Source organism: Andrena cerasifolii, chromosome 4, assembly GCF_050908995.1.
Source record: "Andrena cerasifolii isolate SP2316 chromosome 4, iyAndCera1_principal, whole genome shotgun sequence".
NCBI lineage: Eukaryota > Metazoa > Arthropoda > Insecta > Hymenoptera > Andrenidae > Andrena > Andrena cerasifolii.
The window spans coordinates 17,211,281-17,238,695 of record NC_135121.1 but is presented as its reverse complement, the minus strand read 5'-3'; the positions used below and the strand labels follow the sequence as shown (position 1 = coordinate 17,238,695).

At 42.2% G+C, this 27,415-nt stretch overlaps 1 protein-coding gene across 6 annotated transcripts in view; it reads right to left on the bottom strand.

Annotated features, from left to right (window-relative positions):
* The window catches only part of Nrx-1 (neurexin 1), a 429,130-nt gene extending 410,939 nt beyond the window's left edge, over nt 1–18,191 (bottom strand). For all 6 annotated transcript variants that reach the window (XM_076811144.1, XM_076811146.1, XM_076811145.1 and 3 more), the window contains exon 1: nt 15,204–18,191. In XM_076811144.1, the coding sequence (XP_076667259.1) occupies nt 15,204–15,818 (615 nt within the window). In that variant the 5' untranslated portion in view covers nt 15,819–18,191. The remainder of the gene's footprint in view (nt 1–15,203) is intronic.
* Nucleotides 18,192–27,415: the final 9,224 nt, after the last annotated feature.

The following is a 27,415-nucleotide window of genomic DNA, read 5'->3' as shown; positions in this document are numbered from 1 at the left end:
ATGGAAACGTTGTTCCATTTGCTGGCTGCTCGTATAAAATGCAGACTACGCAGGGTTTGCAGCTCCATTCTTGTCGAATCATTGAGTCATCAATTTTTCTAGTAGTTCGAATTCTCCGCAAACGAGGACCAGGTCTTTCTTTATGCGTAGTTTAAGGGTACCCTCCGGTCAAAACGCTTGAAAAATACACGATTTTCATGAATTAAAAAGACAGAAACCGAACAAAATACAGTAAAAAAACCTTTCGGACTTTATTACTACATATTTGAAGAAGAAATAAAAAAATTATTGTATGCATTTTATAATCTTTTCCATTAGATAGCATTCATTTTAACACTGTAGGAATTAGAGTTTTTGATGAGCGCCAGCAGAACTCGTGACAGGATCGCCTGAAATAAAAAAACTAAAAATATTCTTAAAATATATGTGAACGCTTATCGCCTTATCCGTCTTCATTGCGAACAAACAACCCGGCGATTTTTAGCACATGTTTAAACACAAAGTTGCGAAGAAGCATGTTCTTCTACGCATACATCTGTCCATTAAAAAAAATGGGTGAACCAAAATTACTCTTTGTGCATAAGGCGATAACCATTCACATATATTTTAAGAATATTTTTATTTTTTTTTTATTTCGACGGCGATATTGATGATGACGCCCGCCAGGAGCTCTAATTTCTACAGTGGTACAATGAATGCTGCATATCTAATGCAAAAATTGATAAAATTCAAACAATCATTATTTTGTTTGTTCTCCAAATATGTAGTGATAAAGTCCGAAAAGCTTTTTTACTGTATGTTCTTCAGTTTTTTTATTTTTAATCCATAAAAATCACGTACTTTTCAAGCGTTCCGACCGGTGGGTACCCTTAAGATTCCATTCGAGTGAACTAAATTTTTTAATTTCTTAAGGTACCCATACTCAAATGTAGGGGCCGCACTGAATAAATATTCTGAATATTTATGCACAGAGTGATCGAAGTAGATGGGAACTAATGTGTCTTACGCGATTTTTGATGATGGATTGGGTATCAGGAAGAAATAAGTATTATGTACTCTAAAAGAAATAATTAAAAATATAGATATAAACGTTTTTGAAATTTCTTATTACTGAAGAATTATTTTGCACAGTGTAACAGAACACAGTTTTCAGCATGATGCAAGGATATAAGCTGTGCTCGCTGAGCGGCTCATTTTCGTATTTTACAGCGCATTCCCAATTTCCCCCATATTAAAATATGTATGTATATGAATGCATATGCAAGTGTACGGACGCGTATCGAAATGTTGACAAATTCATTCTATCCTATTGGTTGACAATCCAGTATGAAGGATCTTGGGAAGAGCACGTTATTGGCTAATTTGTAAAGGGTGCGCAAGAGCGCACCTTATATCCTCACATCATAGTTTTCAGTAAAGAAGATTCTGTTCTTCTATCGAGCTCTCATTACGTCACGCGTGTACAGGGGTGGACGCGAGCAGGGTGGACAATCGATTAAGGAGTGTATTGGTATTCCGCGATTCTGCTTGCCCCGAATCGCCAGCCAGACAAGCCAATGCAAATCGGGGGCGCTTTGGAACTAGGCCGATGCTCGCATTAAAACGCAACTACACGGTTCTGCAGCGGGTGCAACAACGATGCCCTAGCTTATAATTGCACTGGCATGAAATTGCCATTCATAATGACAAACTGTTTCGACTTCTTCCTTCATGGCACAACTTTCGGGAAAGGTCAGTGAAGTGCGCTGCTCGTGGAATGCACTCTCATCGATTGACAGCAAGTTCTTGCAGCGATGAATTTCAATCACTTGCACCGAAGTATCTTCTAAACGATGGTTAATGCGCCAGATAAGGTGTTTTTCTTTAGAATCAGTTTCGATTAAGAAACAAGAAGTAAGCTTCTTGCCGTAACTGTCTTGCTACGATTATAAAAGCACTTTAACATACTTCTGTGCACCGAGGTTTACCCCGTAAACGAGGTTAAACTTATTTTACTATTAGCAAGTTAATGGCACATGAGGACGCGGTAAATTGCATCAGGGACCTCGACGGAACATTCATTTTATCGGAATTTCCTCGTGAAAGAGTCTAAAAAAAAAAAGAGTAATCTACAACTTTGGCTGATGTTTTTGATCGCAGAACCGTCTTCTCTGATGTACAAATTACGGGGAACCGAGCGCGAGACACTTTCGCGGAAATTTTCCGCCGGCATAAAATCGTAATTTCAAAGGAAAACTCGTTAACGAGTCAAACTAATTATCGGTCCTCGAATATTTCGCCCCGACGTCCGGCCGAACTTCACAGCAAACTGAATCAAACCGTAACTATGGTTTGATGGGAAATATATTTCAGTTTCATGAAGCATAATTAATATTTGATCGCCTTTTCGATACACTCCACTGTGAAGGAAATTTTACTTTCGCTTTAATCAGTTCGTTGTTCCAGCGGAAAATGCTTCACGTGCTGGCACGAGAATTCCAGGGAGAGATTGAAGCGCATGCTAAAGTAGGTAAGTTGACGTTCCGATGAAAGTGGGTACGTACTCGGAACACGTTCATAAGTAGCCCAGAAAAGTTATTCGAAACGATGTTATCGAATATGCTACTTTCCTTTGTAACCACTTGCGCCAGTGTTTATATACCCAAGCGATAGTCCGGATTCCACAAAGATGTAGAAAATCAACAAATTGTGAAGATACTTTCAGATTTAGCGACAATGGAAATCGACTATCAAAACTTACAGTGACTCGCATTAATATTCGGACAGTTTTTAAAATCGCATAACCTTTTTAGAATTGGTCCAAACGACTTGAGTTTTTTTTAGAAGCTAGAAGGATTAGTTTGCTAAATGACGTATTTTGTCGTATTGAAAAAAAATGTATTTGGTCGGAATTGCGAAAAGAATTGTAAAGGTCGATTTTTAGACTTTTTTTGCGAGCTTGTAATGAAAATTAAAAAAAACCGTTTGTAGATTGCAGTAAGTTGTATACGTGTCTAAAATTTCATAAAAATCGGTTAACGTTGCTCCGAGCTACAAACGTTTAAAGATCGCAGGATAAGGTCGAAAATCGCTGATTTCGGGAATTTTCGCGACTCTCGCACAAACGGTTTTTTTTTAATTTTCATTACAAGCTCACAAAAAAAAGTTTAAAAATCGACCTTTACTATTCTTTTCGCTATTCTCGCACAAACGTTTTTTTTTAATTTTCATTACAAGCTCACAAAAAAAAGTTTAAAAATCGACCTTTACTATTCTTTTCGCTATTCCAACCAAATACATTTTTTTTTCAAAACGACGAAACGCGTCAGTTAGCAAACTAATCCTTCTAGCTTCTCAAAAAAAAACTGAAGTTGTTTGGACCAATTCTAAAAAAGTTATGCGATTTTAAAAAGTGTCCGAATATTAATGCGATTCACTGTATCTATCTACGGTGCATCGTTGAACGAATTCGAAAGATTAACAAACCATGCGTACCTATGCGCGTGAAAATTGTGAAATCAACTTGCGGGAGTTTATCGGCGGGGTAATAACAGGAGCATTAATCATCAGGGTCTATTATACAGCCTCGGTTTTCGACAAACGGGGAATACTTGAAGTCACCAAGTTATAGTGGTTTCATGGAACTGAAACGCCATTATCTCGACCCAAACAATAGCAAGGTACGTGAAATATGCGCCGATGGTGTAACGGCAGCATTTCGAGGAAAATATCGCCGGGGGGGGAATAGATTTCATCGTGAAAACAGCGACGAGCCGCGCTGACACTGAAAATATTGAAAACAACTCGAAAGGGTGGTTTTTTTTTTCACTGGCGCCTCATGGCGGGGTCGCGAGCTAAAATTTTGATGTTATACATTCTGCGGTGTCACAGATTGCTGGTGACGATACCGTGCCCAGTCAATAATGAACGTGCTGCTTTAAATATAACTCGCATAAATTATGCAGCGTGTATTGATGTTGCCAATTTGCTGTGTAAAAATGTTGCCGTGGAAATCAAAGTCAGAAGCTGATATTGGATGAAATATTTATATGGAAACTATTAACTATAAATAACATAAAATACCTTGGTTCTTAGACATTTAATTACAGCTATTCTGTGTGAGAAAAGTACTGAAACAGATTGTGAAAATCGTCAAACTTCGCCGTCTTTTTCTGTCTTTATTGCTCGTTGAAACTAATTTTAATGCTTAGCCATTTTCCTGAGAAAGCATAGAAATTTCTGGACGAGTATTTGTAATTTTGTTAGAAAGACTTTGGCAATGCTGTGGTATTTATGCAACTTAAGAAAAACGACGTCATGTAGACTTTTAGTTATAGAAATAATGTTAACATTGCCTTGTTTTATTACACTGTTCCATTCAATAGAGCCAATTTATGAAAGGGACAAAATACACTTTTCTCGAAAGCGAAAAATAAGGCAGGTGAATATAGAGGGAAGCTTAATAGACCACGTACTGTCATAGTCAAATAATTGACTCTTCTAATTCTACCAATTAGAACTCGAATGGTTATTTAATTTTTTTACTATCTGGTCCTAAACAAAAATGTCCCTTCGTCCCACCTAAAATTCTAAAATTCATACAATTCAGTAACGGTATTTGAAGAACGTAGGAATCACGACCTGAAATAACTCATATCTGGTGCATAAATTTGAAACTATTCAAAGTACTTATCGTTTAATTTTACACCCGAATGGGGGCACGCAATGCATGTCGCGCGCCCTCGAGCTCCAGCTTTGCTAATGCTTCCATGTACTTACATACCATTTTCGTTTACTTCGGCGAAAGCTTCTGTTCGCTCCAGTAAAGAGACGATTAACGCAACTATAAAAAAAGGGCAATATTCCCCAATTAACGTCTGTTTCCAACACCTCAGTCACTTCGAAGTTTGAGTTCATATATTTCAGTGATTCGCGCGTAGAATTATTCCACTTTCGGCCTGTACGTTTCCATCACATTACATCGCGAATTAATAGCGCTCGCCCTATATACGCGTCCCAAATACATATAAGAAATGCAAACACATTTATCAATCGCTTCCAAGGTAAATTTTGCGCATCCCGCGATACACGGGGCAACCTGTACGTGTGCTATTGATCGACACATAATCTACAAATTCATCCATCATAGTCTCCTCGTTGATAGATCATGGAGCCGTTATCCGTTACAGTGACAGTGATAGTACAAACCTATTACCCCTCTGAACTTTTAATGCCGATGTTTTCATTACCTGGGGGCGGAGTTTTCGATACTGTGGCCTATTTAAAGTTAGCTATTTTAAGTGGCACAAATAGAGTAAAAAGGTGCTGAGAGACATGGGACTTATTTTATGGATAAAGTTTTATAACTGTGCAAAGGAAATTAAGGTGTAGATTGTAGATATTATTCAATTCGTTGATACTGAGTGGGTAATCATCTGTTTGAGTTTTAAGCACTTATAAGAAATGATCTGCTTAAAATAATTGCAGTATTATTCCAGTGTAATAATCCGTTGGAATATAATAATTCGTGTCTATCAAATTATAAAAATAAAAAATATATTTCAGTTCCAACGTATGTATCTCAGAAGATGAAGAATATACAGTAAATCCCAAACGATTATTTTGTTTCTTAACTTTTGTCAGCAAGTGTATATATTAACATAGCTGCCAATCCATTGCACGTTTTTCTTCTTCCTCGAGCAAACTATGACCGTCGAAGCGCTGATTTACAACACTCGGTTTCTACATAGGGCTGCATTAAAAATACGGAGCTTTTCTGAGAGTAACAAGCGTTCACGATCGACTCGCGATGTTTCCTCGCGGAGCCCTCAGCTTCCAGCCGCAGGAGGGGCGCGATGCCCGGGACTCTCAAAGCAGCGTTAATCACATCATCCGATCGAGGAAATTAATCAAAGACGCGCGCAAGCTCGCTGAATAATTACATCGCGCGGCGCTAATTGCTGCATCGAAAAATGAAATAAGTTGCCGCGAGTATTGGTGTGCGATTAGCCCGGGGCGATCAATCAACGTCGCAGCGAATACTTATCTCTCCAACAACGATATCCTTTCCTCGTCTATTAATCACGCTTATCGTCTTTTTCGTTTCTTTCGATACGAGGCGAGCGGCGCGGGCGAAACAGCAGGCGCTCAATATCGCCTGATTGAAACTGGAGAAAACGCTGTTCAAACATGCATAATTGATAGTCCGCCACGCGTGCATGCCGCATACATTAACTTATCATCCCCCGCAGCTTATCGCGTCTTATTGTGCTACATAATGAACCATTCTTACGCGAGCTAATAACCCAGGTGTGCGGAAGATCGAACGGCGCGATGATTATTTAAAACGTTCCTGAAGGAAACGTAGGTGGTAAGGGGCACAGCCAAGTCACAAGTAGGACGATTCATAAATATTTAAGGTTACGGGATATCTGAATCGAAAGTCGATAACTACTCAATTGATTCCTCCGCTATTAAGACGTCCCAAATCCCGGATATTAAAAGGGATCAGCGATAGCTTATGATTCTTATCAATGGCCGCGATTTATTACCCAGGAAGTCACCGAGAATCTTGCACGAAAGGGTAATACATAATCATCTACGCTTTTGTCGTGGACGTTATATTTTCCTCGTCAACCCTCGTTCGATGTGAATTCATTAAGCGAAGTTAGTGGATGTCGCAACGAAGGATACCAATAGTGTGCATTACTCGAGCTCTTCATCCAATCACGTTGAAATAGTAGTAAGTTTTTTCAGTTTTTTCAATTTCGACCTGTCGGTTTTTATCTGCAGACAAAAATGTTGAACAACTGGTTGTCACGCGGTTGAAGTTTGTCACGAGAACCGTGCCGGTATAAAGCGATCATAGACATGCAGTTAAGGGGTCATGCTCAGTCAGGAGGCCGAAAAATGGGTGGTCTTTGGAAATTTTTTACTCAAAAGCTATAGCACATTTCCCAAAAAATCTTTTTTCCTTTTAAGGATTGCATCTAGTACCGTGCATCGTAACTTTGATATTTAAAAATATTTATCAATAACTAAGTTATTGTCCATCACTGGAAGATTCTCTAAAAAAAGGCTTCTGCGGTGAGCACTGTTGCTCGATAGTCGATCATCTAAAATAAAAATTCAAAAGAATTTACTTATTATATTGTATTATCTAGTATTTGAACGGAGAATTTTTCGAAATATTGATTTGGGAAGAATTGGCTGATGTTTAAAGTAAAAGTTTAAAATTTTATCATAAATCGTGTCTGATTTTCGTCAATTAAAAGAAAACTAAGCATCGGACAAAAAAATCCTTCGTTCAAATACTAGATAATATAATATAATAAGTAATTTCTTCTGAATTTTTTATTTTAGATGATCGACTTTTGAGCAGCAGTGGTCACCGCAGAAGCCTTTTTTTAGAGAACCTTCGAATGATGGACAATAACTTCGTTATTGATAAATATTTTTAAATAAAAAAAATTACGATGCACGGTACTAGATACAATCCTTAAAAGGAAAAAAGTTTTTTTGAGAAATGTGTTATAGATTTCGAGTAAAAAAATTCCAAAGACCACCCTTTTTTCGGCCTCCTGACTGAGCATGGCCCCTTAAGTCCGCAGACTTGAAACGCGACGGATGAAGACCGCGGAGAAACCTCCCCGTGTGTGGCCAGCTTTGTCTATACGCGCCGACCTCTCTATATTCAAACGCTATTATCTAAAAAATGGTTGGAAGCACGAAAGAATGATATGTACAGTAATTGTAGAAAATTAAATGCTCTTTTAATATTATTTCAACAAAATTCCGATAGAGCTTACCATTTTTGAGAAATTCATTAAATCCAAACTATTGATGAATTCTAAACTTTAAGGCCTGGTCGGCACCCTTTCCTGATGTACGATTGCAATAATCTTTCTACTATTTCTTTTACCAAATGTCACCGTTCTAGGGGGTGAGAGCAAAGTACAAAAAAAGTTTCGATGCGTATAAATAAGGGCCACCCTGGCGTGTATTCCAACTGCCATTCATCATCACATACCCCAAAATTGTGATAATATCTATCATAAGTTTTCAGATATTTAACGTGTTACAATGGCCCCCCTCCCTGTCACTATCGCCCCCGATCTACCCTAATTTATCCCGCAGAGGTATGCCGTTTTAAGTTCGAACCGTGGACCCGCGTGTCCATTGACATCATACCGCCCTACCAACGTCCACGATTCGCCTGGTCCTCGCGATGGGAAGCCTTCTGCGGTTTTCCGAAAATTCCTTTAACGAACCTATTTATATTCACCGCTGTCCCACATGCGGCCTACATCTAATCTATTTAAACGAACGTATCCTTACGTGGCCGTTAAGCCCGACGTAGCTGGCGTTAAAGCTGCAACGGTTGCGGAATAGCTGCACCCTACAGTGTAATTGCTCTTTCCGCGGCAACTATTTATACGAGCCATGGAATCACGCTCAGCTCTAGTGCACACATATACAACCGCGATAATCGGTTTGCGTAGGTCCTCCGTTAACTGCCAAGCAATAATATTAACGTGCCAGCGATCAGCCGTGAGCGTTACAGTATTCTCACCGTGATCATGATCGAATCGTACGAGTTCGAAACTATCGGAATCCTATGCCGGGCTCGATAATTCAACCCCGGAGCCGCGCGCGGCCGACGAGCTAGTCCCTCGCCCTTTGATCATCGTATCTGTCGCGAATGAATGGGAGAAAAAAAGGGACTTGGGAAATTGAATTTTTTTTTGTTCAACCAATTTGAGTGGAACGTCCTACCTGTTCAAATGTGCGCGACTGTGGTCGAGTTGATTCGGTGGGCACGACGGAGCGGTGAATTTGTGCGGAGTTCATGAGATAAGGAAGAGTTGCGAAGTGAATGTAGGACATTAGTTGAGGGAGTATAGTCGTCTGCATTTGCTCACCGAATCTTGTAGGGGTTATTGACTCTGGAGCGAGACTTTGGTTTGTCAGTAGTAATAGTGATGTGGAATTTGGTATTAATGGTAGAAGACACCTGGCTTTAAGGTGTAACATCATTATAGCGTCACACAAATGTACTGTACCTTTGGCAATTGTTCGTGGGTAAACAAAGAAATAAGTGGGAAATCTGTTTAAACGCCTTTATTATACACATCTTAAGCAGTTTCAAGCTATTTTTTGTTTTTTTTTTCAAAATGGCGCTTCAAACGCATTTTTCTCGGAAGCATATTTTTCATATTGGCCAGCAGTGCCATTTGAACAAATTTTATTCGATTCACTTGAAATTTTTACAGTAGTTTTTAAACTACTCGTACCATCCCCATCGAAGTATGTGCCGATTTGACGATTTGTTGAAAACTTTTAAAGTTATGTACGATTTTTTAGCTGAAAATGGTGCTGGACGTAGATGAATGGAGCTAGAGAGTGAACTTTATACTCAAATGCTTACCATTTCCGAGAAAAACAATATTTTACGATATCGATTCGTACTTCGATGGAGAATGTAATTTAGAAGCTACTGTAAAAATTTCCAGTGAATCGAATAAAATTTGTTCAAATGGTACTGCCGGCCAAATTGCAAAACGTGGTTTCGAGAAAAGAGCGTTTAAAGTGCCATTTCGAAAAAAAGAAAAGGAAAAAAAATCTTGAAACTACTTAAGATGCGTATAATAAAGGCGTTTAAACAGATTTCCCACTTATTTCTTTGTTTTTGCGCCGTTGCAGTGGTGTTACCTCTTAATAGAAATAATAGAAGGAATTGAACCCCGAATGCGCATAAACCAAGAGGAAGGTGAAGGGAATTGATTCTTGGGTAGAACATGATTGTAACTTGTAACTCGAATGTTCGACCACTCTTAACACGTAGAGCTAAGTGTTCCAATAGAGCGCTACAGAATGATGTCGATAGTTCCCTAGTCTTCCGTTAAAGGCAATCTGTTCAATTTACTGAGAGTGATCCAATATGCATTCCTTCTTGCACTACCTTAATCTTAAGACGAAGTACAAACCTTCCCTTCCGCAGTTCGGACAAGCAATTCTTTCGGCGATAACCTAATCCTAAAGACTTCACCCAGCAGATTTCACTGCGAAGGAGAATTCCTCGCGATTCAATCCGCCGTCTCAGAAAGCACCGTACACCAAATATTTCATATTAAAAAAGATCGTATAACTCATCCGCGGTGGGAATTCTCCCCGTGTAAGGGAAGTGCATTACCAGCAAACTGGATAACGAAAGCGCAAAAAGAATGGGCTCCGTGAAAGGAAATCGGCCATTGTCCCTGCCAACTCCATATTTCTCGGAGTGGCCGGATGCCAAGAGTGCATCCGCGCTTGTTCGTTATTACGCTGAACCATTCGAATTTTAACGGGCCCTTGCTCGTTCGCCGGCGACAGGGCGTAATAGACGTATCTGCGAGCGATTAGATAAGAAGACAAATCGAGAATATCCGTCAGGAGACACGGACTCCCTCGGACAGCGTTACTCGCGCCCCGGTATAATTCGGCCGGCGTTATCGCCCTTCCTAGATCGGCCCAGCACTGTGCAACAACGTTGCAACACAATGCACACGGACGACTTGGATTTATCGACGCGCCACAAATTGTATTCCCTTCCCGCCGCGGCTCATCCTTCGGTTACCTTTGCAGAGGCTTCTTGCGTTCTGGGACCGTTCGAGATTGCATCCCGGACTTCGCGCTTCATTCGTATGGGGATGCAATTTACGTATGCAGGAAGTTATATTGTGGGTACATCTGGGATGGCAGAACGTATTGATGTACATTTATGTTGGATGTTCAGGACCAAAAGCAGGGGGTGTTCATTTTTATGACGTTCCTCGGCTACGGTGAATGTAAGGCGGAGGCTATTCTGATGTAGCGTGCGTAGCGCTGGACTCCGAGCGAAGCAGAAGACCAGGTAGGGTAATAAAGTTCAACCGAAGGTTTCGCGGCCTCTGGACTTTGCCAGGCGACGAAACCTCCCCTGTCTCAGGACTCGGGGTTTTTTCCTTATTTTTGCACGCGGTACGCGTCTTCTTCGGATTGGGAAGGAACCGTTGACGGCATTCGGTTTCAAGCAAGCGTCTTGAGCGGTTGTGCTTTTCGTCCGCTCAACATTTTTTTAGTCTAAAGAAGTTTTTGGTGTTACACCCTTAAATAAACCGTATTCTTTGTTGAGTTTTATTAAGACGCGTAAGTTATTACTACCCTCGCGTCTACAACCTCACTGAATTGGTAAAGTTAACCCTCTATGGACTCGTGTAACTTTCAAGTCACGTACTACTACTATACATTTTATTAAATAATTCAATTTTTTCCACACGGTGGCGTACATATCTTGTTATATAATGTCTTCTTAGCGGCCAATAACATTCTTGGTAGCGGTTACCAGTTCTAACTTATAAAGAAATAAATAAATAAAAAAAATAAATCTGTATTTATAGGTTGGTATTTGTTGATTTTACATTACATAATTTTCTCAGAGTCATGAAAAAAATTTGGCCCATAGAGTGTTAATAGACATATTTTATTGCTCTGGAGTATTTGCACTGTTTGTAGTATTGTATCGGGTACTATAATTTCATTGAAAATAGTCTGAGGAATGAAATGTAAAATACGTGAGTTTATGTACACATTTGAATACCATACGAAATAATTCGAAATACACCCTTCCAAGCCCAAGTAGTCGTGTGAACGAAGCAGCTATTAAACGTTAAATTATTTTCGTGGGTTTGTCGTAAATTCGCGCAGCCCGTTGGACGCGAAAGAATAACGCGGAAAATTAGTCTCCCCTTTTGATTAACGTAGCGTAGGGACGCGAGGCGGATTCGCAACGTCGTTTGAGTCTATTATCAAACGAAACTCTTTTTCCCAGAAGTAATGGGAAGAAGGGAATTTTCAGCGGTGACTGAAAAGGAGAGAACGCTTTTTTTTTTAAACGAGCCTCGCGTTATAGAAGAGTGAAACGGTGTCAGCAGCGTGCGCAACAATACGGCTGTATGACGACTGGCCCAGATTTACGCGAACGCAAGAAATCCTCATGCACGCGGTGGATATCACTCGAGCAAGTTATGAAATTCTCGAGATTCATTCATAATCACAGCGAGGTGGGGAGCAAAATTTAATTTTGAGCATCTACCTTGCTGTGTGAAACAGCGAGTTACGCGGTCGACTTAATTTATTCACGCATATGGCATTTACACGCATGTAATAAATCGAGAGTGGCTCTCCTCTGTAGAGAATGCTCAGCTGTGTTTTCATGACGGGAAAATTCCTTTCTAATGAAAATCAGGTGATTGGTCTGGGTTAGGTTTGCGCCTGTATAACTTGGTTCGGATTTGATTAAAAGAATTTGAGTTTTGTCACTGGCTCTTAGAACCCATTAGGCTAAAAACATAGTGAAATTTTAGATTTTTCTTTAAGAAACTAGCGATTCGAATAATCTAAAATTTGGACCATGTTTTTATGCATCATTTAAGAAGTTGTAGTTTTTTTTATGTTAATTTTTAATAATAAATATAGGAGTTATGCATGATCGAACATCACGCCGCTGTTGTCCGCTGGTGTGCACGATATTTCTGTAACCACAGAACCGATTACCTTCAAATTTGGCCTGTATGTCCAACAAAGATTACTTTATACTTTGATGCACTAGGATACCGATAAGTGATATACTTCTTTGATTAAATAAGAAATTTGGCGCAAAATTCTATAGCAAAAGTTAAAGTTTCGGAGTATTCAATTTGAAAACTTTCCACGCTCCTCAAAAAATTTTGATATTTTTTTCTGGCTCATCAAATTATGGCTACATATGTATACAGTGAAACTCCGTTTCATTTTCCTGTTTTAGATTACCAGAAAGATAAATATCATGCACACCAGCGGACGACGAATTTTGCACGGAGTGGTCGATCATGTATAACTCCTATATTTGTTATTCAAAATTCATAAAAAAAACTACTGCTTCCTCAAAGATGCATCAAAATATGGTCTGAATTTCAGATGAATCAAACCGCTAGTTTCTTAAAAAAAAATCCCCAATTTTGCTATGTTTTTAGCCCACAGAATAGGATTCCCCTTAAAAAGAAACTGCAGTTGTTGCTTCAGTTTTTCATATGCTTGTGCGACAAAACGCCAATTTTAGAAATTGGTGAGTTACATATTAACCTTAGAGTATTCGGGCCCGGTCTCCGGGACCGATGAAACCGTTATTCTCGAATTACTACTTAGTCATTGAATTCAATTGTTTTCATGTAGCTCTGAGTACTTATTACTGGATACTTATGCATTTTCAAGCAGGTACTTTAGGGTTAAATGTATAAAGTATAGGAAAACATAAGTGAACATTTATTTTCTGAAAAATGATAGCACATCGATTGCCACCCTACTACAGTTACCCCACTAGCTGAGTCAGGCTAATCCACCCCCAAGAAATTCTTCCTAACGCTCGATGAATTGCACGTACGATCGAAAGCCTTACATCTAAAACTCCCCCCACCCCCCCCTCTCCGACATCATAGATACGTACATACTACACTAAAAATAAACTGGTCATTTAGGGGAGTCGCTGCACCACTTTATCGTCTTCCATCGATCGGCCGTTTCCCACTATTTTTCTACGTAGTATTTGAACGGTGGGGCTGTTTGCCGACTCATCCCACGAGGAAACGTGCAAATCGTGATGCTTCGCTGCCCTTACAACGTGTAATATAATCGTGACACCATACTTTTTATACAAAACTAGAACGGAGGACGCTCTATAGCTACCTAAAAATTGTACCATCCGGTACGTCATACTTTTGCATTAACCGTTGACATTTATCTTCAAGATCACGAGGGTTGCATCGAAGTTGACCACGTCGGATCAATAATATGTGAGAAGTTACTCTATTATTTCACTTCTGAAGCTTACTCTTTATTATTATTTATTTCACCGGTAAAATCCCTTTACTTTACAATAAACAATTCACAAAATTAAGAAAGAAACAGTGTGAAAGAAAAGATAAAATAAGAAAACCCAGTACAAAAATAAATAAACAGTAAAACAAGAAAATAATAGAACTAATGTTTATGTTCTCCTTCCCCCACTATGTATTTAATTTCAATCATTCCTCTATACCTCTCTTACACCCCATTGATAAATACCGTAAACTGGGGGAACACTGGCATGTTTTTGGAAGATTTTGCTATATAATATAAATATCAACTGTTTTACATTTGCTATAACAGGGGAACCTGGTATAGGACGCTGAAAAAATCGATTTTTTTTGTTTAATCGATAGTATACTCACGAAGAATATATTTCCAAAGTTACAGACAGAAATTCGAAATAGCTTCATAGATACAGCCGACGTAACAGATGCGTGTCGCGCAGATCAAGAGACACGGTAGTGTCTCGCGCCAAGTTCATGCGCAGCGCGAGACGGCCGTGCCTATATTATACTAGCATCCCCCGTGTCGGCTTCGCCCGAGATATTGGCGTGACTGCTTCATGTTTATTAAAATTAATATCTTTTAAGGAAATTAAGTATTTTGAAAAAAGGTTAATTTCTTCATAATATTTTATTTTGTCTTATTTTTACTCCTAGAAAGGTATTTTTCGCTTTACAAATGCTTTTTCAAGCATTTGTTGAACTTTTGGCAGTGAAAATGCCCTGAATTCACAATTTTCTCGGGTTATAATTTATTTCATTAAAACGGTGTAGTGAAAACACTTGAAACTCGGCACATATTTTCATCTATCCATATACTACATGCACATAAAAATTGAAAACATTGGTACCATTTCTTCAACATTTTTTCAGCGGTTTTACCTGTCAAGATCGTCTCTTTCCATAAGAGTGCGTGTAAAATCAGTGGAAATTAAAATCGTTACAACTCAGCAACCGTTCAGTGAATTCATTTAAATAATTTGGAACACTTCAGGAAGATTAAGAAGAACAATCTCGCAAATTTTCATCAACTTGGTACCATTTTGAAGATAGATCCGTTACATTCTTAAGTATCCGATCACAACACTGCATCTTTTGTGAACGTGCTACAAGCGTCAAAATGCATAAAATTTTTATCCTGTTCCTTCTTTAATCCATGTTAATTAGCTGCCAATATTAGCCCGTACTGTCAATGTTTCCCCCAGCTTAAGGTACCTAGATTCTACACACATCGGATATGAATGTTTAGAGTAATTGACTAAGAACGTTTCCAGTAGAGTACTTGCAGAGACCTTCCCCGATAGTAACGTCTTCACCTACCTTAACATCCCGGCTCTTCATCTCCTGCCTCCTGGGCACCGTGTTCTCGCCATCGGCGTAAACGAGGTTCCTGATGAACCCGTTGAACCTCGGCTCAAAGATCACGCTGGGCAGTGCCAGCAACGTGAGCTTGCTGTTGTACCAGCTGGGCATGCCGCCCACGTACACGTCAGAATTACCAGCCAGCTTGCCGAACTCGAACTCTTTTCCCCGCGACGTGGACAGTGCGCTGACACCGTCCACGGTCAGCGTGGTATTCTCGTTGCACCTGGTGATCTGCACCTTGTGCCAGTGGCCGTCGCCCAGGTCGTGGCCGACGGTAACAATCTGGGCGCCGCCGCCGAGGTTGTATCTAAGCCTGAGCGCGCTCTCGACGAGCTTCACCTCGAAGAAGTCGTAGGTACCACCGTCGTCGGTGTATAGCAGCAGGCCGTTCCCCTGCTCGGTCTTGAACTCGAACTCCAGGGTGCCGTTCAAACCTGCGTTCCATTTCCTGAACTGAGCGTAACTGGTCGATGAGCCCTCCAGCACGAAGGACAGGGCCATCTGGCTCAGCAACACCACCAGGCAGGGCAGCAGGGCGCCCGCGTTGCTGGTCACAAGCGAGGTATGCATGGTTCGTATCGTGGCTGGTATCGCTGCTAGATTCTGCTCATCAGACTATCCCCAGGAGCACGGCTTTCACCTGTACCGACGACACTTCACTGCAACAGTCGCTCGCCGTTCCTCCGTTCTTTTGTCACATTACGATGAACGATGGTCTTCCTCGATGATCATAGGCTTGGCATTCGAATGTGGGGGTGATATTCTGAGGTCCTCTGGCTTGGTTCTGAAGTTGGTGAGCGTGGCGCGGTTCGTTGTGTACTTCCTCTTCGCTAGCCACGTTGCACCGGCTGCATTCGCACGTGAGCACGCACGCGCGGACGGCCGCTGCTGCGTGCGTGGCCGACGGATGCGGAAAGAGAGAGTGACTGTGCACACGTCCGTGTGGGATTGGGGGGTAGTCCCTTCGTGGAGGATCGTGCGGTTCGCACCCTTAACTGGATGTGCTTAGCTGCACGGCTTATGATGTTTGGAACGGGAGTACTACCGGGGAATCGTTCTTTTTAATCAATGAATATTGTAATTCAAACGTTGGAGCTGGTGTTTAGGTAAAATTCCTCTGATTGGAGACGAGACACGCTTGATTTTCTGTTCGCGGGAATAGCAGAGTATCAGGATATGCGTTCGATCGAGTCTTTTACCTTGTCGATTAGGGGATCGATCGTCAGCTTGTTAAACGTGGCACGCGACACTCGAGGACCACACGTCTCCGCCAGCCTCTTCCCTTCACGCGCATATACACGTTCGAATCGCACTTCAGAATATCGAATAAAGTACCATATTCCTTTGCCGGGGTATCACTTCACGATCACGTTACGCACAATTGGATTTCGACGAATCTTCCCGGGCCACCCGTGTGCGAATCGGCACTAGACAGCGGTCGGTGAAAATTCACTTTCCAATAATCAGACCAATGGAACTTGGCTTGCGAGCTCTCGATCAGCTGGGTCGACGTGCAGTCGGTACTTTCTCATCGAGATCATATTCGTTGCCTAACGACACATTAACGATGCCCCGATCTGCTTGCCGGTGTCCGTCAGTGTTCTCTACTTTACGCTGTCCCTGAAGGAAGATATCGGTGTCAAGGCCGAATAATTTTTACCCTCATCGACCCGGTGGCTTTTACTTGTACATCGAGAGTGAGGAGGCTCCGAATGTCTCACCCGCCTCCAATCATCACGCCAGCGAATCCTCCATTTGGCTCCTTTCGAGGATCACTCGACCCCGAGGGAAGTCTCGATCCGATGATAATTAATGCGACGGTGTCCCAAGGGGTTTGTTATTCTATCGTCGCTCCACGCCGAGGGACTCTAGCGACGACCCGACCTGAGGCACCTCGAGGCGCCTCGTACCACGTCGGTGACACACTTTCCCCGTCTATCCTCTCGACGTCGACGTCTCTTCGAGTGCCCCTCAACCTCCGCTTCCTCGGTTCCTGGTGTCACTCCCCCCCCCTTTTCCTTTTTTACCCCGCGCACAGCCGTCCCTCCCGGATCTCGAAAACCGTCGCCAATTACGTTCGGGATTAATTTCCTCAGGGTCGCGGGGAATCCCGTTGGAGGCTCTATCGGAGCCGCGTTCCCCTACGCGGAGATTCCTCGGGATATCGCTCCGCCTCGATAACGTGACACGACCTCGACCTCCTAATACACGGTGACACGAGCACTTTCACCACGCACCCTTGCGCTACGTATCCGCGTTACTCCCTTCCCCCGGTCATTCGTTGGCTGGCTCGACGCGAAACGTCGACGCTGGCAACGATGGACGCTCGGGCCGTTCGCGACGCACCGACATCAACCCTGTTCCCCTTTCGCGGCGAGCAGGCACGGGCGAGGTGCACGCGAGAACCTCCCGACGACGGGATCCTGCTCGGACCAGCCCGTAACCGTCGCACTATGGCGTGAGTACATTTACGGGCACCCACCGTAACGTCTCCCCCGTCGATCCAGCGTCACGCTGCTTGCCACTCGAAAGAGGTTACTCCGCGTCGTCGTCCATCCAGCGTACGTTTATTTCGCGATCGATCCGGCTCTCGTGGCTCGGCGTACGCCCCATTTTTTCCATCCGACCCGCGAGCCAGCCACTGCACCTGAACGTCGACCAGCAGCCACCACGAACACCCGCGCACAGTACAGGGGGGATAGAGAGGGAGAGAGAGAGAGACAGGCAGAGAGACAGACAGAGAGAGAGATAGAGAGAGAGAGAAAGGGAAAGAGACAAAGGGGAAGAGAGATAGGGCTGTCTCCCCTGTTGGAGAGCGTGACTACTGGTGTCCGCGAGTACGTTTCAGTCGGATACGTCGCAAGAGCGTAGGGTGAGCGCCGATTGCGGAGGTGGATCAACCCTCTCGACGGCTCCCGGCTTGATACTGGCCTGGCGAGAGGAGAACGCTCGGTTGAGACGGTCGTGGTCGGTCCGCCGACGACGTTGGTGCGACGCCCCCGGCACGACGCCGACGCCTCGCGCCGTTTCCGCGCGCATGCGCCCGCTTAGACGCGGAACGGACAAACGCGGCGAAGGTGGGAGAGGGACCCGCGGGGGAGCCGCGAACGATCTGCGCGGGTGGAGGACGGAGAGCGTCGTGGATGTGGTGGAGGGATCCCTCTCGGTGTAGTTTTGTCTGTTCGAAGGGGGATACCCCAGGAGTAGAGCGCTGGGTTGTGGTGGTGTACAGTCGCGAGATTGCTCACGGCCCTACTCCAGAGAAATAGGTACGCTGCCGGCGGGACGCTCGGGCTGAAAAATTGCTCGGCCAAGACCAATGATCGAGGAGGGTCTGTTGTTTCGCATACGTCGGATTGAACGCCGCTTTGCGCGTCGACGGTGGCCGGGTGACTGGCTTGGATCGAACTCTGCGTGAGCGGTTTTCTCGCAGTAACGGAATGGCATGTTTGTAGGCTGGGGGAAGGAAGATTTTTTATTGGAGCCGGGAGGATCTCTTCGACATAGATATCTGTTGCGAGTACCCTTGTAATATGAATTCTTTGCTTTCCCTGTCGGGGTGCTCGTGGAATGTCACCGAGTTGCCATTGACGGAGCAGAGGTTGGGAACATCCCGAACCCGGAAATTCGAAAAATTCCGAAACTTTGCGAATATGTAGGGAATTTCCTCCTGATTACAACGCAATTTTTGTTCGCTGCCGAAATTCACTCTAAGGGGGTGTAATTGACCCCTGAAAATCCGGTTATTTTCCAATTTTGCGTTATAACTCGCGAGCTGTAAAATAATTTGTTTACCAAATGACAGATCTAATTAAAAGAAGTAACTTTTGTCTTTAATCTTCTTTCTATCTCTTACAGTTCGCGAGTTACAACACAAAATCGGAAAATAGCCGAATTTTCAGTGGTTAATTTCACCCCTTTCGAGTGAATTCGGGCAGCAAACAAAAATTGCGTTGTAATCAGGAGGAAATCCCCTACATGTTTACAAAGTTTCAGAATCTTTGGAATTTTGGGTTCGAAATCTTCCCCTGTGAGTTTGATCAAACTCCGTCCAAAACATATGATTCCAGATTGATCATCGATACGAAGGTATCGAGGTGACCCACAAAGGGAAGCAGTGGTTCAAATCAACCTGCAACCTGTCTATTTTGGCTTATTGGAACAGGGAAGCTCGATATTCTGGGCAACAATACAGGGTCCACTGAATCGCACAGTTTACCGACGATAGAAGCTATCTAAATTCCTCCTGTTTGCGGTACATTCAATGTTTGATAATCTCCCATAAGAAGCCCCAGCTGCCAATCAAATCGACACATCCGTGAGGCACGGCGGTTCAATTATTTCACGAGCTAGCGTCAATAGGACGATGACGAATGCAAGCGTAAACCCTCGATCGACCGAGCCGAAACGTACGAGTCTGAAACGAGGTGGAAAAGCAGCGGGAGGGGAGAAAAAAAGCGCGGAGGATGGGAGGAAGCGGAGGAGGAACGCAGAGACCGAGTGTCCGAATAAGGGTAGCTAGACAGAGGAGGGGAAGGCCGCAGAAGTACCGCACAAAGGTGGTTCCCGGGATGGTCGAGGGAAGCAGAAGGATGGTAGGTGTCTGGCAAAAGGTGGAAACCGACGGCGCCCTACCACGGGCACACGGGGCAATGCTGAGAAAGCATGGCAGAAGCCCGTGAAAAGCGCCGATCCGCGAGAACGATACAACACGAACGGCCAAGATGGCTAACGTCGTTCCTGCCCTCTCTTCTCACCCTTCGCCCTCACCCTCCCCCTGTCCCTCCCTTCAGTCTTTTATGGCCCAAGGAGTGGCTCCAGCTGGGAAGAGGATTGAGTGTCAGATAAAAGAGTATTTGTCGAGATATCGTCGACACCGGTCGTCAGGGATCGAGTGTCGATTGGAGGACATCGACAAGGGGCGCTAATTAATCGAACGGGACGCGCAAGCGGGACGGTCCCTCTGCCCTTTCGAAAGTGGAACCGCGTTTCCTAACGTGCTCGCGTGACCATTTTCTACGGGGAGGAGGGAAGCCAGGCACGAAACTGAAAATCGATTTCGGGAAGATCAAATATTTATAAAGCACCGTCGGGGTGTACTGAGCCCCAGCTACCGGGAGGGAGTTGTAAATGGGCATGTGTGGAAGGGAGGTTTTAAGTCTCTGTTTCCCGTTGGCAGGGGGAAAAATGATTGAAAATTTCGATGAAATTTTATACCTCTGGCTGGAGTTCGTTATGCGGGATATACCGTTGCTGCAGGCCGATAGGTCGTCCTTGATAGGGCAAACAAAGTTTCGTACTTCGACGCATTATGTAACGCCAGGATTATTTGCGGCTCGCCCGGGTAATCCGCGCATACATCGGGATCCAGATCCTGCGCAGGGTCGAAGACGAAGTTTCGGTATCTAAATGCCATATGAAGGGCTTCGCACCATCGTTCAATAATTAGAATGTCTCGGAAGTTTAGGAGTATTGTTGTTGGAACAGTAGAGACGAAAATCAGCTTCAATATTATAATGATGGATACAGCAATAATTTCGTTTATAGTTTCTAGATTATAGATTATAGTTTCTGGTCCTGATTTTTTCCCGTCATTTTTGCACGATAAAATCAGGATTTCAAATTTAAGTAGCCGCTATTTTGTTTTAAATTCATATTTCGGAAATTCCCCCCGTTAACCAGAGGATACATTAATATACTAAAGATATCTTTTTGTTTTTTGATTTTAGATAATTTGGTTCCGAATAACAGTGCTCACCGCGGAACCAAATTTTTAAAAAGGCTTCTTCGATGTCGGTTGTTACTTTATTATAAATTTAAATATTTTTCTACGAAAAAATTACCAACTGTTCTTTGAATGTTGCTCTTTTAAGTGCCAAAAGTTTTGTAAAAGTATATGCCTCCGCTTTTTGAAAAAAATATTCACAAACATTCGCCTCTTTTCGGCCGTCTGACTACTTAGCTATAACCCCTTAAGGGGACTAGGCATTCGAAAAATCGTTTTTTTTTAGAGACCAAGGTATGGTACGTGTAGTAAAAAGACACATGTACACGGGTACACGTGTATTACATATATCCGTACCTCGATCCGTATAGCAAATATGATTACATTTCACAAATCAGATTCATCCAGAAATCATAACTTGTTAAAAGTATTTATTATCCTGAAAGCCCAAAAGACTCAGTTTTCTGATACGAATTTTATTTGTTTAACTTATCGAATAAACTCAGACTTGGGTGTTAAGTGAAGCGTAAACTCGCTCTGATCTTTGCAGTAAAAATAAGCAGCGCAATAGAAATTATTGACACACCACAAGCAACATTTTTAAAATTCGAAATGTAATAAATTCCGCGTCGTTGACGTGCACTTTTTTGAACGCGTTCAGAAGATAACTATTGCTAGCGAATACATGGGACTCGTAAGAAACGACTAGATGGAACGGAGAAAAAGTAATCCCTTAGGGCTGGGACTTGACAAAAGAGGACATCAAGGGAAAGACGAGACACGAGTGAAGAATAGAAAGTGACAGGGGAAAACAGCGAGTACTATTCAATCTTCCTGAATGAACGAGCATCCTCCGCATTTCCGTCTGATTTACATTTAAATATCCAGCATCGCTAAGAAACAAGCGAACGGTGTTCACTGTAAACAAGACATTTCTATGTATTTCCACGAAATTGGTGATTTATTTAAATTTTCATGATCATAATGCAGTACAACTCTCTGTAACAACAATTCTAAAAGAACAACGACGGAGTCAGCAAAATTTCATACGAGACGCGTAAAATGAATATGTAAACAGCGTGACACAATCGTGACGTTGCAACTGTTTCCACTTCTGCTTGCCGAAGTTTCAATCGGCAAACAATTTGATAACTCGCAGTTAATACCTTCTAAACCGATCTCTACGGGCTGGATCGACGAATGTGCTTACCGGGCCAGTCAAGGCATCTTCAAAGCAGCGCAAGAAAGACGACGTCCCCGACGAGGTACAGCTCAAGAAAGTTCAATCCATGGATGATGCACGATGAACTCCTCGAGCTGACCTCGTATCGGGAAAAGGCTAGCTCTGAATATCGAACTTGGGTATCTTAAACGTTGTTCCTGTACGTGTGCCCGTGTGTTTGCGAGCCTCAAGTTACTATCCTCAATGGAACTACGATATTAAAGCATCTCGGCTCTCGAAGGATATAACCGAATTAACGCACGAGATAAAAGTACTAACACTGCAAACCTGCAAAATACACTGTTTGCCAGTTTCAATTACCTGTTGAACATATTACATTTTTCAATTGCTTTACCTTCCTTCGAAACTTCATAATATGTAGAGTAGCTTTCAACTTCCTATATGCAAATTATATTTATTCCTTTCCGCTGTGATTCAAGCTTTAAAACTGCTTTTGTCTGTTGTCCCAATTTGCAAAGTACAATTTTTCTTGATGTATTATCGCAAGTTGCGGTATCCTTAATTTGTTCCTTCATCTAGCTTCACCATAGGCTTGTTATTACACCAACATGTCTCGACTACGTTCAATTATGTGGCATTTTACGAAAATGTTTCCAATTAATCGTTCTACTGACACGGAATCAAAGGAGAATTAATTAACTGAAACGGGTAAGGGGCAGCATCGATACTCGAGGCATTTCCTTAGTCACGGGCACTGCTCCGCAGCAATAATTATAAAGTCCACCGGGCCCTACGTTGGCGTGTAATTAACCTACAACCGACAACGCCATTTCCTTGAAATGGAAGAAATTTAAATACCAATAACCAACCCCGGAGGGTGTCTTAGCGAGCGAGCAGAGTGGCGCGCACTCCAGAATCCTGGGGCAATCTAACGAGAGAACCAGATGCTCCGGAAAGCTTTATCAAGCTACGCTAGGAAGATCATGCTACGAAGCGAACATTTTATTTTCTTTATTACGCCCGCCCTTTCTACGGTGGATTCCTTTGAAACTCTCGATCGATGGCCGACTCACTATTTAGAATGTTTCCATTCTTATTAGCTCTTATTTGTTGGTTGAAATCGTATAAGAGACACAGTAAACGCAAAGGAATGAGGATTTAATTCAAACGTACAGTGAAATTTTGATTAATTTATACGTAACGCCCAGCCTGAGGAAAACTTTTACTTTGTGCAAAGCAAAATAGAATAAAAAAGAGCTGAAACTGAGGAGAATATTACACAACTACTATATTTCTGTAATCGAATAACGCAATTTAATTTTATCAACACTTTTTCTAGTTCTACTAAAAATCTGAATATCCACCGTGGCACGGAACGATTTCACCATCGACTTTATGTTTTTGAAACTCCTGTCAATTAAAATAATGCACGCGTGCAGAATTACAGAGTTCTAGTGCCACTGATGCTGCTTAATGAGTGCGGCTGACCATACACAGACTTGTTTCCCTTATTCTCTTACACACCGAGTCGCGCTTGTGTTTGAGAAGTACAGATCAATCACTTTTTGTCTGTAGGTATCTTATACATGCAAAAAGCTTCGCGGAGATATACATGTGTAACAGCAATTTGAATCAGAATTTTCACTTCAGATTTAGACTTCTAAATTTCCTCTTGCATTTTGTTTCTTCGCTTCGCACAGTCTTATGAAACCTAGAATGAAATATGTAGAGTGAAGTGTAAGTTAACATAACGATTAACACATTAACTGTTTGCATATTCGCATATTTAATTACTATCACTTTTTCATTACTTAAATATGTTTTCCTTCATATTTTCAGGAGTGTAGAACCACGTTGGCGGGTCGCAGACACCTACTTGTTCGGCGCAAGCCACGTGCTTGCTGTATACATAATTCGTTATTACTCCGAATTCGCAAAACTCAACAAGTTCAACTTTCGGACATACATTCCTAATGCTATAAATTATCGAATAATATAAGTTTCAAGGGTACGCGAGGATTCCAAAAAGTGTAAGATGCGCTTAATCACGACCGTCGCATAATTTCATATATTTCTGTTATTTATAATTTTTAATATATATTCTCTAACATCGAACGAATGCAGTATTTCATTTTATGAATAAATGAAAACAATTTCAAAATCTGAAATGTCAATATATACAGATTCTTGACCTAGTTTCCGCGCTCAATACCTTTTGATCTGATCAAACCGCTATCTCTGTTAATTTTTTTAAATTTGATGCCGTATTTAACTTCAAATAACGTAACCAAATCAGACAGTACTGTTAAACAAAACACAATATTATTTTTCGACATCTCCTCCCTCCTATAGGACTTCACTTTAATCGAATACAAATTTTGACCTCGAAATCCAATTCTACGACCCCAAACCCACCTCCCCCCCAGAATGACCATCTTCATAATGGTAAATAGTGAAATGTGAATGTAAGGATTTTTCATCACGTTTTCAGCGATTCGGGCCACTGTGTGTCAGTCCCAGACTAACCAATCAACAATCAAAACGTTGTTCCTAGGTATAAATCAAATTGGGTAGCAAAGAGAAGAATGTATGCAAATTTCCAAGGAATTAAAAGCCAGCATGAAGTGGTATATTTCATCCAACAGCATCTCGAGGACTATCCTAAAGAATCAATGACATTTCTCGTTACAATGTGATCGAAGGAAAGTTTGTATAACGTCGTCCAAATATTCGTGCATTTTTACGAGCAAGTGTAGCAGCGAAGAAGATCTCCCGTAGATTCTGGCTTTAATTTTGGACAAAAGAAAAGGGAAAAAGCGGTCGGGTACTGGGGAAGCTGCAAAAAACAGGATAACAAAGGCAGAAAGAAAAAAACTCATCGCCACGGAGTAAACATGAGGGAGTATTCATCTGTATATTTATGGAAACTAGTTTTTATTTTAAAGAAATCCAGATAAATATCAGCAGAGCAACGAACTCGTAAATTTATCAGCCGAAATTTTTCGAGTAAATTATCAGATTTACCACCTGAACCGTTTGTTTCAATTTAAAGCGTAATTTCTGACGAATCACGAGCAGCTCGTTGGCGCTTTACGAAACGAAGGAACACAGCGAAATATTCATCCGTTCGATGTATCGGCAAGTGGCTTTAATCTTCGTTCTTTATTAATCAATCGAATTTACTTTGAGCCATGCCCGAACACTCGAATGCTTCCGCGGGCTTCGAGTTCCCGATGAAAAGCGTGAGGGCTGAAAGCCCCTCGATTTCGTTCTTTGATATTTTTAAGCGAGAGCAGATGGAGATCGAGAGAAAACAAGTACGTTGTTATATAAAAGAAACGAGGTCGAGGTGAAGCAGTAAAACTAATACTGCTATGCCTGCAGAATAGGATGCACGTGTATCCGATAAATCCGACGTTTATATAGAAATCGTACCCTCTTATGTACGATCAATTACAGGAGGAGGGTGAATTGGCACGCGGTGTGATTGCCTCGCTGAAATTACATTATGACCGACGGTGCATTTATTCCAGGCTTTTATTCACGTTTCCCCCCCGGCTACATATCCGATACGTGACAATTGTGAGAGATCCTGTTGTCCCCCGCCGAGAATCCACGGCTCTCTCCCCTGGCGTCTGACTAGTGAGCCACCCGCTCTACTGAGCGCCGTGCAGGGAAAGGAAGAGCCGCTTGGGAGACGTTTGATAATTGTTCGAATCGTTATTATCGGATATACTGCATCCACCTTGGAGGCAGTTTATCAGCAGAAAGGATCGACGAGCGCGGAAACGAACCAATTTCCCATTAAACCCAATTACGGGCCTCGGACGGCGACTCTTCCGATCGGGGACCTTAGCTCCGTGTCCTCCATCCTTCCTCCTTAAGTTTCGGAAAATCAGCCGGGACTCGCAGACCCTCCGCTCGGATTGCGCGGATATAAAACGCGGCCGGGCATTCAAATGTCGAGAAATAAATGGAAGCAGAACGGCGCGATGATCAGGCCGCGATGCAGATGAAGGGGGCGCGTGAACGGAGGGGGCACGCCAGAGGGAAGTGGAAAATAGTTCCTGTCGAAACCACGCGACAGGAACGCATATCATTGACCCGTCCTTTCAATTTCTCATTTTCTCCCGACCGTGAGAGGAATCGATGATTGCGAATAATGCCGCCCACCCACTCCTCTTCGTCAACGTGTGCAGTCGATGTCTGCTACACGTAGACTTCGAGATACACAAGCTGTCAGTCGCACAAAAGGGAACGACAGTAGGTTTCTGACTTCTGATTGCGAACTTTTTATTTGAAAGATGGAATTAGTTTGAATAGACGCCGCGGAAGATGAGGAATCCAACTGTTGGTGTAGCTCTGCTTTTCGTAGTGAAATATGCTTTCTTTGCTGGCGTTGGACAGTAGGGGTTTGTAAGAAACTGAGTTTAGGGGAGACCGCAGGTGGTTGTCTCAAGGGGTAGGTTGACTAATTGTTAATAACTTTGCACCGACATATGCTCCACTCCGGAAGGATTCACTGTAGAAAGAAGTCAGTTTTACAATGCCATCTATTTATGCCTGACCCCCCGATCGCAGGTTTTTAACAGTTATCAGCGTTTGTAGAAAAATTGACTACGTGAGTTAATATTTTTTCTTAAAGATTTTATTTTTTCACGCTCTATATAGTTGCAATAGAATAAATGTTAAGGGACTATTTTAAAGGTTGTTTATTAGACGATCTATTGACACAGTATTTTGTTTATACATAAATAATTGAAGGTTATATAGATTATTGAAGTCGATGATCGGTCGGAGCTGGTTGGATAATAACGTTAATAAGGTTTAAATTGTTATTTTGTTATTCAGAAAGCGATTTTTATTTTTTTTTAAATTTCACTATGTTATAAATACATTATAATTTATGTTGGAGTTGAAAAAATTTTCAGTTTATTATTAAAACCTGAAAGAAAGAAATTAATATTTTATAATGAAACAACTCTTGTGGCATTGTGTTATTTTATTACCACTGAGATAAGTTAGAAATAACATTTTCTTAATCGATTGCACCTATAGTCAACCAACCCCATACTGTAAGTCAACCAACACCGATCATGGGGCTGGTTGACCAGCATGGAAGGTGTCAGAAAAACATTAAGATACCTTAATTGTTGTCACATTGAGTCAATTTTAATAATTTAATCGGATAGTCAAAGCTATGCCCTATCAAATATACTACTTAACCGGTTTAATGATATTTCGTCCACGTAATTTATT